At 39.5% G+C, this 11168-nt stretch overlaps 1 protein-coding gene across 1 annotated transcript; it reads right to left on the bottom strand.

The window, feature by feature from the left end:
- Positions 1–4560: 4560 nt before the first annotated feature.
- Positions 4561–8860, bottom strand: LOC306776096 (alanine aminotransferase 2-like; the record flags this gene model as incomplete). The annotated part of the gene is made up of 11 exons (XM_079266680.1): positions 4561–4651; positions 4734–4846; positions 5102–5257; positions 5440–5614; positions 6026–6162; positions 6261–6340; positions 6428–6671; positions 7490–7623; positions 7749–7857; positions 8250–8339; positions 8756–8860. 11 exons carry the CDS (start codon positions 8858–8860, stop codon positions 4561–4563), a joined length of 1434 nt encoding a protein of 477 aa, XP_079122806.1.
- Between the last annotated feature and the right edge of the window lie 2308 nt (positions 8861–11168).

The raw sequence follows: 11168 nt of genomic DNA, 5'->3' as shown, positions 1-11168 counted from the left end.
AAATGTCACTGTCCTGGTGTAAAACTATATACTGGACAGCTATTTGTTTATAGGTGGGTGTGCCACACCCGTGAGCTGCGCCACAGAAAGAACTGGAGGTTACAAAGCCTGATACAACTCTGCTCTGACACTGAAAGCTGTAACACCGTCTGTAACCCCAACTATGACCTCAGCACTATGCACAGTTCTCTGTGATTGGGTCGCTTTTTCTGTGCCAACTTTAGGGGGGAAAACAACTGGTTTTTCGCTGCAGCAAGTTTCATATTGAAAGGTATTGTGGCGTGAAAGATGTCAGCTTTCTGACAAACACATTGTTTTCATGGGATATAAGACAATTACAGAACAAATCTAGACGAATCCTTTGACTCTAACCCTGCAAGAAGAAGAGATGCCCCTCTTCATATCAGACAGACGAGACTTACCACAGGCAGCGAGCAGCAGGACAAGCGCCAGTGTCAACATGATTCCTCAGAGTGGACTGTCAGTGTGTCGTATGGCTTTTATAATCTCAAAATGGAACAGCTATCAGACACGAATACACACAAATACGCACAGTTCAGTCTTTGACCTGGAAATCTGTGCTCCCTGCTGCATCTGTTTCACTCGTCCTTACATAAGCCCTCCAGAGCCAGTTTATGCAATTTCATTACTTAATCCACTACATCTCGGACACGAATATTGTATGTTTTACTCCACTACATTTATATTAGTTAGTTTTCAATAATATTTTTTTAATTCTCTTGCTGTCCAGTGAAAACCATATATCCCAAAATTTGGCAATTTGAATGCAAATGCCATTTATGTGAAGCTAAATGAACGATTTGAAAAGCCTCTTGGATCAGCTGGGAAATGCAACTTTACAAAACGGGAAAACAGCCCTGTTTTCCCGTTTTGTAAAGTTACTAAGGACCCGCTCCCTGTGTAGATATGAAGGGCTCATTTTAGGCTCCCACAACCACAACGATTCTTAGTTTCAGGAGATTATACACGAATGAAAACATAAAGTATTATATTATTTTATCTGCTATAAATCCCCCGAAATGATACATACTGTCCCTTTAAGTAAACCTGAATACTTCCACCTATGTCTGATATACTGCGTGTTAGGGCTACATTTAGTTGTTTGGTTCAATCTCGTGTTTTGTTATGGATGTGAAGCATTGTAGGCCTTGGGACGCACGACACATATCAGAAAAATATATTGATAATAAGGTAAAATCAAATGAAATCAAACCTCATGAATACTTCAAAGATCCTTTATTGATTTTGTCTGTTGCAATCCAATTTTAGTTTGTCAGTTAATAAGATGCTAACGGCCGCAGAAGTCTTTGGAAAACTCAAAAAGAGTCATTGAATGGCTTGACTCTTCCGTTTCACAAGTTATTATTTAGTATCAATATTTATTTATTATTAAGTTATTAATTTGACTGACCATCAACCATGGCATACTGTTTTTCTGAACTTTTGTTTGTTAAAATGCCTTTATTTGTCCAGCAGCTCTGAATACAGGTGACAACACTGTTTCACAATTCTAACCTCACCATAAGAAAATAGAAATAAAATAAATGAATAAAAAAGATAAAGATGTGCAAAGGTTCTTAAATAAAAAATATCGCTTTCCAGAAATCTCTTTCTGTCCTTTGAATTAAAAATGATGCTCACTATAGAAGGACAATGTGTGTGTGTCTTGAAATATGTCAACATATAATCATCATAATCAACCTTGTAACCTTTAATACGCAGGTAAAGAAAAGTTGCGTGCATGAGAAAACAGGATGCCGAGCCAGCTGGTATTAGAAAGGGAACTGTCAGGCCACAATTAGTGGAGCGTCCACCGATGACGGGCATAGAGGAAATCAGAACAAAAAGCACACAGGGGGATGTGATGTATGGCAACCAAGGGATCCGTTAGGGGACGAGAGTCCTGGGCTCCCAGTACATTCACAGACACGTTTCCTACAACTCATCTCAGTGAGCGTGTCTGGGGACCAATAAGTTACCAAGCCTGGGGCAGAGTGAGGGTATAAAATGATGTCAATTTTCATTGTGATGACTTCACAATGAAAAGTGTTGATCCCGGAACAACTCGGTGTGCTTGTAATCTGTGTGATACAAATAAACCTACGTGGAGTGAAGAAGATCCAATCTCTCTTGTGTTCTGTGGGTGTTCGTCACTGAGTTCCTGATAGTGAGATCTTGTGGTGTCTCAGCATTAGTCAGATAGCAACAGTTAACAGTCAGCAGTTATGGAATAGGTTTTAATAATAAGTCAAATAATCAACGACGCTGATCATCACAAATCAATCACATTCCAAAAATGTCCTTGTTTACAAAATGTCCACTACTTTCAAACAAGACATTCTGTGTCCTCTCTTTTCATAAATGTCCTCACTCTGATGGTCTAAAACTAGAGTAACTGCCACTCACACATGCTGCTGTTTTTCTTACCGAATGTGGTCGTTTGGATCTTCTTGCCCATTCTCACAGCCGGCACCCAAACACACACCTTCCTCCTCCAGTAACCTCTGGCAGTAAAGCACATCTAGCTCCACTCCTAACTAGGGTTGGGTACCGAAACTCGGTGCCAATATGGCACCGGTTCCATAGTTGCAGAGTTTATTGTGTCAGAGAGGTCGCGGGAGGTCAAGCAGATTTGTCATTTTGGAACCTGTTCCATTATACTTTTATATACTATATAACTGTATATTTCACTTGATTTATCTATAATAGTGTTCAATCTATCCAAATAGAAGCGGTTTGGCATCATTATGAGAGTCTGAGGCATCTCTAAACCCTCTCTGTGTTGCAGAATGACAATAAATGAACCAACTTTTTACCTTGACAATCCACAAAGCAGCTTTTAGGACAATTAATGAACAAGTGCATGGAGGTATTGGCTGACATCACACATAGCATTCAGCAAAAACAATGTATAGACTCATACAAAAAGAATCCCTCTCAATCATCACAGATGACCCATTAAAAGTGCGGCGGTGTCTGTAGGTCTTTTCACACTGCAACAATAATCCAATAATACAACATGTATAGAATATACATGTTATGTGCTTTTACATGGAAATGTTGGCAACAATGAGAGGATATGAATTTGTCTTCCGCCACTGCTGATTCAGTTATTCGTTAGAGACACAAACACACCTTTTTCTGCAACCTTTCTCCTGAAAGATAACTTTTCTTTTGATTGAATCAGATGAGTTCAAGGTTTGATTTGCCTGTTTAATCTCCTCTGTGATGCGTGCAGCAAGACTCTGCAGGCTCGTTGGGGCTCTGATCCGGCGCACCGCGGGGTTAACCTCCCGCACGGAACTCATCTCTGTCTGACCGACGACGTCTCAATGAGAAGATCGAAGCTCATACAAGGTGGGTTTTTTTTACGTTAATGCGCCGCTTCTTTGACTTTACCTAACGACTGGCTCAGTAACTGTTATCTATCTGAATCGTGGTGAAACACCACTGGATCTCACTATTAGGAAATCATTAACGAACACCCTCGTGGGTACAGAACGCAAGAGAGATTGGATTTTCTTCAGTTCACACGGATTTATTTGCATCACAAAGTATACAAGTAAACCGAGCTGTCCAGAGTCAACTACCGGTAACTTCACAATAGCATTGTACAACTTTATACCTCCATTCTACCCAAAGTCTTCCCCCTCTTCGGAGATGTCCTCCTCCTCTGAACTTTCACTGAGACAAGTTACACTGTGTACCTCGGCCAAGTCACAACAGGCATAACTCACATTTGGCCTGGCTATATTTTGAGCTCCTGTAATTTAGGGCGTTTGTCAGAATATCTGTCAGTTGAACCACTTTTGCAGTAAAATATACAATAACCAATTTCATATGTGGGAGACCTAAGAGAATATGGTAAAAATGATTGATAACTTTGTTGTCTCTGAGGGTTATCTCAAAAACTAAAGAGCCTGTGGAGAGGTGGTGCATGCAGACCGCATGAACACACAGTGTGAGTGTAAAGTGGAAGTATAAAGCAGCAGAAAATGGAATTACTAAAGTAAAGTACCTCAAAATTAAACTACAGTATTGAGTAACTATATTAAGTTACTTTCCACCACTTTGTTCCAGACTAATACAAACATTTAATAGAGTGATCATTTTTAAAGACATTCATGGTCTCCAGAGGATGAATCCCACTGACTCTTCCTCCAGTGCACCATTGGGTTGACATTTTTGTTTTGACAATGTGTTTGTGTTAATTAGATTCGATAGGTTCGATTTTTTTTCTACAAATGTGTTATTCTTCTGTTTTAGCTGATGGTGCATACCAATCTGTTTGTTAAGGATTAAGAATTTTAAGATTCTTTTAGTTGCAGAAGAAAAAATTGTGTTTTCTTATTTCATCACTAAAAGGTATAAATCAGTCACAGTACAGTCAAAGTTTTTTGGGGAAAAATGTGAAGCAAAGAAACAAAGTAAAGGATCGACACTTGAGTTGAGGATCCGTCCTTCGACACAGGGGGGTACATGTTGGGTCACATGTTGGGTCACAAAATGTCCCCCGTGTCTCCATCCTTCACACGCCTGTCAGGGTGAGGAAGTGTGTCCATGAAGGTAAAAGGAGCCGAGGCAAGCCAGGACCTCCTCCAGGGTGTCAGGAAGAACAAGGATACATAACCTAAGAGACAAAAAACCCACAATATTTCATTTTGAGGAAATAAAATATACTCGAATAATCTGCCAAACTTCATGTCTCTCACCTCAGATGGTAGTTGCCAGTTGTTTCACCATACTGACACCCTGCTCCCAAACACACACCCTTATCTTCTAGTAACATCTGACAATACAGAACATCTGCCTCCACCTCCAATATCTAGAAGCAGAGATGTGAATATTTTCAGTAACTTGTTATTGCTGTAACTGACAGAATCACTTCATAAGTAGCTTGTTTTGTTTAGTTTTTTCTCAGAGCTCGTAGTTGCTGGAAAATGAATGTGATGAGTCTATATTGAATGCCAACTAACTTCATATGTTAACTCCTTGTACAATTTCTTAAACAGGCAAAAATACCAAATGTCACCACATTGCACTACATTTCGTTACATGACGGTTACTAATAATTGTTCACCTTGGCCTTCTCTATAATCTCAGATGGTAAATGCAGGCGGGGATAAAGGTAGATTCCCCCCATCGCTGGCTGACAGCTCATCCCTGGTAGCTCATTCAGGAACTCCTGAGCCCGCTGAGCATTCTGGGACAAAGTAGCCCGAGTGAGGAGAATCTCCTTCAAAAAAAACAACAACAACAAAGATCAAACTTCATATTGTAAGTGGTAATGCAACACAGGACAATAATGTACACTGTATAGGGATACGTCTGTCTGAGCGAAAGAAGCAGCAAAATGAGCGTCGATGCGAGACTCTAATAATCTTCTGGAAGCCCAAAGAGGTGCTGCAGATGTCTCACCTGAGTGTATGGGTCAAAGGAAAGGTCCCCCGGTTGTGGTGGGTTGACCATGATGTCCAAAGCAAGCTGTCCTGTGACTGAAGCATTGATACCAGTACACAACATAGTATCAACAAAATACATCACCTCTGGGTCAATGTTGACCAGCTCCATGTATCCTGCCCTCAGGCCGCACCTGAGAAACAGATACAGAAGTTATTTGGTTACTTGTTAAGTTGATTGTTTGTGTTGGGTCATGATAGTTTCAGCAGCACTACTTTTCCATTTTCTTCATTGTTAAATTTGAACTATTATTCAAATTATTATGAGCATTATGATCACGGTCAATCCCACATACATGATACGTCAATCAGCCAATGAAAATAGTCTCCAACAAATATGCTATTACCTCCCATTTGAGTAACATTTGTTAAAAACTACAAAGCTAGACAAACTATTAATTTGGGAGCTGTTTTATTTTTAAGGATTTACATCTTCAGTTTGAATGGTTACCTGTTGTTATATGATGCTGCCAGCAAACACAATAGCAAAATACTATCAAAATGCCATGAGTGCACAAAATGCAAGCATGGGAGACAAAACTCACTCTCCCATCTGGCCATTGGATAAAGAGTGGAAGGAGACCAACTGCACTGTCTCTGAGTACTCCTTGTCCATCTCAAACAGGACTCTCTTATAGGAGATAAACTCCCGGCCCTCTCCATACACACTGTCCTGGTACACCTGCAGTGCAGAGAAAAGGAATTGATAGATGATGAAAGACTGTGCACGCAAAAGGCTTCCGTATTAAATCCCAATCTGAAGATACAGTTTGTGATCACCTCATCAACCAACAGCAAGAGTCTCTCAGCAGCTGCAAACTGGATCACTTCCTCTATTGATTTCCAGTCCTGCAGATGACCTAGGGAGACAAACAGCAGCATACACAGTGATGAAACCAAGGAAGTTTAAACAGGTGGCTTTAATATAGCTACTATGTGTAGTGTACCTGTGGGGTTTCCTGGGTTGCTGATGTAAATGGCTCTGGGTTCGCAGCGTCCCCTTGCGGTCTTCAGAGTTCGATGCAGCTCGTCCAGGTCCACAGCCCAGCCTCGGTCCTCCATCAGCTGGTATGGCACCAGAGTCACCCCGCCCTCATCCAGAAGTGCTGGCAGGGTGTGTGGGCAGGGCATCGGGGTCAACACGCCTGTCTGGGTCTCCTCTTCCCCACTGGCCAGCAGCTTCACAACCACCTTAACGCAACAGATCAATCAAATGTACCATATATTTATGTTCAGTTGTTCCATCATTTTAACATTCTGAGCTTTAAAGAATCATTCTAGTTTGTAACAACTTATGTCTTATTGTGAGGAGTTTGGGCCAATATTTCTATCAGTTATGACAGTTTAAATAAGGCAATGATTACTAAGATGTATGAATTCCAACAGGTCAAGAAACACAAGCGGTCAGAAGATCAACCTGTCAGTTATAAACATCCACCACGGTGTGCAGCCTGACTTCCTGGTTCAACTTTGACCTGCCATACTTGTGGTAAGTAGGTCATACTTTTTCTGTATGCCTGTCTTCAAAAGCTTTTGGTTATGACTGACCTTTAGAGATTCCAATTTTTTGTCCCATGCTCAAACTATAACTAGTTGCAGTGGAATGAGGAGTGGCGTAAGGCTAGTGTGAGATAAATGATAATGATTATAAGAGTAAAAAAACTATAAAAGTATGAGGTTGAAAAGTATTTTAATGTTTATTGAACCGTCAGGTTGGCTGTGCAGTTTTTCAGAATATTTTAAATTATATTTATTTTATTAAATGTACACATGTCACGGTTGTAAGGCAAACTACATGTACAGTGCAAATGTGCAGGATTATGCTTGTTCTCAAAATTTTGTTCATCTGTCATTGAAATTCTGCTGTCTGTTCTCGATGAGTACAGTAACTCGGAAATTATGGTCAGAATAATCCTTTAACGTCCATATGCCTGTGATATTATTTCAGAGTGTACCTGGAGAATGAGTAGTGGTGATAGAAGTAAAAAAAGATGACTGTTTGTTTCTACCATCAGGGCACTTTGAAAACCAGCAGAAATGAAGACGTCTTTGGCGTATGAAGGCACTCCACCGTCTCGTCTCATGATGAACTCAGCAATGTTTTGCCTGACATGAAGAATGCCAGAGGAGGCTGTGTAGGAACCTGTGGGTGGATCAATCATTGGACATGCTACTGTGTTTGTGGACAGTTGGTCATTAAAATGCAAGTAAGTCATGTTTTTAAAAGTCTGACACATTGTACAGAAACAGCCTCTCTCCAGTCCTCACCCACGCTTCCTCCATCGCAGGCCTCCAGGAGCCTCCGAGCCCTCAGCCTGACATCCAGAGGAAGAGATTTTTTTCCCAGCAGCTGAGGGAGCAGACACACTGCCAAGACCTGAGGAAATAGGCTGGACTTATAGCAATAAGTTACAGAATATTTTCATAACTTTGCTTGAATCTACCTTGCTGAAAAGAGTATCAAAGACAAGAAATCTGCAGCACAGAGAACATGGTTACAAAAAAATACAACACAAACTTAAAATAACGCACCTAAATAGAATATGAAGAGAGCAATCAAGGATCGACAAAACATGTGTGATCAGAAGGATGATGTCAAATTTCATAACATAACAGTTTGCCATTATACCATTGCAATGACTACAAAAAATATATATCAATGAATGTAATATAATTATTGAAAATAAATACGTGAAATGGATCAAATCAAAACACAGAAAATCGACATTATTCAGAAAACTTAAAAAATTGAAATGACTTGAAACTAACCTGGCGAACAAATGTAATTGGTTTCATTCCTGCTCTGTGGGGATCGCCTGAGCTGACATCAATCACCTTTTTAAAGGGTTTCAGCGCCCCCTGCAGGACAACATATTGATGCAGGAAAGGATTAGCTACAGTCTGGATTGAAGACCAAATCTATAATTGTGGTTTATGGCAAATGTATAAACTTGTGTAAGCTTATTACTCCACCTTTAAACTATACAGTATACAAATGAATTGTGTTTTGTTACTTTGGTATGAATCAGTTGCTAATGATAAACTCGACATTCATGATGATAAACAGGTATTTCATTGGTTTGATGGAAGTTGCTTTGACACATAGACTCCACATCTTAACTTACAGACCACAATGTAAGTGGTATTAGAAGTTAGAAGTAAATCTTTCACTTTGTTGTACATCCTTCCATTTTCAAAAACTGCATCTATGTCTCCAGTATATACACACACTGAATGTGAAGCTGGATAAATAAAGGTTGATTATTGGCACTTACCAGTGTGATGTCCTGTGTGATGTGTGCAGCTAGAATCTGCAGTCGACTGTGTGGTGACACTCTAATCCCCCTCACCCTGGGATTCACATGTTCCAGTGAACACATCGTCGCCTTAAAGTACCGACTATAATTTGGGGAGATGGTCAAACAGACACCTGAGAGGTTTGAGTCAAAGTGGCAAAATGTGGGAAATACACCCTTCTGGAAGACTCTTCGTACATGCATTGTCATCCAGCTCTCCTGTGTGATGAGTAATCCTTCATGCTCATTTGCAGCTGCACTTCAGTAAAGCAACTTATTTCTAAGGTGGACTTTGTACACGTGAAACCTCATACATCACAGAAAAAAAATGTAAAATGAGCCTCCACTGAACCTCGACTGCACCGCCACTGATTTGTTGGTATGTGACATGATGCTTTTAAAACAAGTATCTTTTTGAGCTCCATCAACAAACATTTCAGAGATCTTTAAATTAATAGAAATGAGTTGCAATAAACTGTTACTGTGAAAAGAAGAAAAATGATTTCTGAATAAATTGTGGTTTAAAAACCTGTTGGATTATTTCAGAAATGCATGGTTATAGGCTATATTCATATCATCATTTATTATCCAACAGTCATGAGTCAGCAATAGGTATGGTCCAGCCTAAAATTATAATTAAAAGGGCTGGATTTAACTCTAGATTGTAGGTTATTAGTCTCATGTTGTGCTATGAAGGTTTAATCTGTTAAAAAAAAAATATATATATATCTTGCGTAATTGAAAATAATAAAAGTAAATGGTATTTATATAGCACTTTTCAAAACGAGCTGCAATTACAAAATGCTTTAAAACGGCATAAAAAAAGGAACATGGGTTCAATGTCAGATACATACACGTTTCAACATTTACAAACTACAGGTAGCCTACAAATCTGCCACAGAATCTAGAAAGCGCAAAGTTGTGTTGAAGTGGTGTTTGTGAAGAGAACGTCACTCTCTGGACTGCTTTTCCATTCCCAGTGAGCACCAACCCAGATTTCAACGTTGATTTCTGGTTGAAAAAGCGTTGATATGGGGTCTGAACCGTCTTTTGAACCGGCTAAATTACGGTTACAATATCAACGTGTCACAAATCACCAATTTCTTTTAAAATATTGATGGTTTGTTCAGTTGTAGGTTGAAAGAGACGCGATTTTGGTTACTTTACACGTATTTCTCCAAAATCATATTACGCTGTCCGTTCATATGTGGTCTACACGAAGACGTGATTTCAACGCATTCAATGTCTCATATAAAACGTCGTAAATATGGAACTATAGACTGTGTGCTGTCAACAAGAAGCTCACAGGACATCACAATGAGAGCAGAGCACATTATGTCTGTTCACTAAAATACAACTCAGTGTTTACTGCTGGAATACAGTTATATTCATGTTTTTATTTTGTGAAAATTATATTTAATATTAATTATTACACCATTAGACCACCATTACATTTTTCCGCTCGCCACACTTTGGGAATCCCTGCTCTAACTAATAACATGTGCCACATTGTCTTCTGTCCCTGACTTGAAGAGACGAAAATAATTTAATTTGCAATTGAAATTAAAGAATTGAATGTTGTTTCGCAACTTACAAATAAAATAAATTGTAGCCCGTCTATTTTTAACTTAATGGCGCTGCCGATGGCAATTACTATACAGAATAGGACTAGCTAACCTTAACGAGCTAGGTCGCTAGCTACTTCGATTTTTACAACAGGTTGCATTCATGCTGCTCTCTTTCCTCTTGCCCGTCTGCCATTTTATCATCAGCGCAATGCATGATGGTATATCATGCTTGGTTAGTGACAATCGGTTGTGCACTACTTTTCATGATGCTTCGCATACTTTAAGTCCACTCTGTAGGGTGTAATAGCTGCTCTACATTCAGAAAGCTCTGCAACAAGATGAAATCCTTTCATAGAGAGGGATTTTGCAACGTTAAGTGAGCCGCAATCTTAAGTTAATTTTCAGCTTTCTGCTAATAATTGACCACAGCCAGAACATGCAGGCTTTATGCCAGTACAATGCAGCCCTTTCATATCTGTATTCATATTGGTGTACTTCAAACGAACATTACTCATTCTTAAATGAGAGTTAAACATTAGTTTAAGGGTTGTTGTGTCCCTTTTTAAAGATGTAATCTTTCTTGTGTTAGACAGCAACTCGGTTTGCCTTTCTAGGTCATTGCAATTTAGATAATGATCATCCGGTGTCCTGGCTCAAACTCCTTTTGGTTAACTTTTAACGTTGTTCCTTTTTGGATGTGACAGGTTACAACAGAGCCAATACAAAGCCGCTTAAGGCCATCAGCGTCTGCACTTTACTTGAGCATTTCCACTTTATGCAACTGTATACTTCTACTCCACTTCATTTGGATTCATATTGTACAT

This window comes from Melanostigma gelatinosum, assembly GCF_949748355.1.
Source record: "Melanostigma gelatinosum genome assembly, chromosome: 4".
In the NCBI taxonomy this organism is placed as follows: Eukaryota; Metazoa; Chordata; class Actinopteri; order Perciformes; family Zoarcidae; genus Melanostigma; species Melanostigma gelatinosum.
The sequence above is the reverse complement of the archived record's forward strand: the minus strand, read 5'-3'. Positions and strand labels throughout refer to the sequence as shown.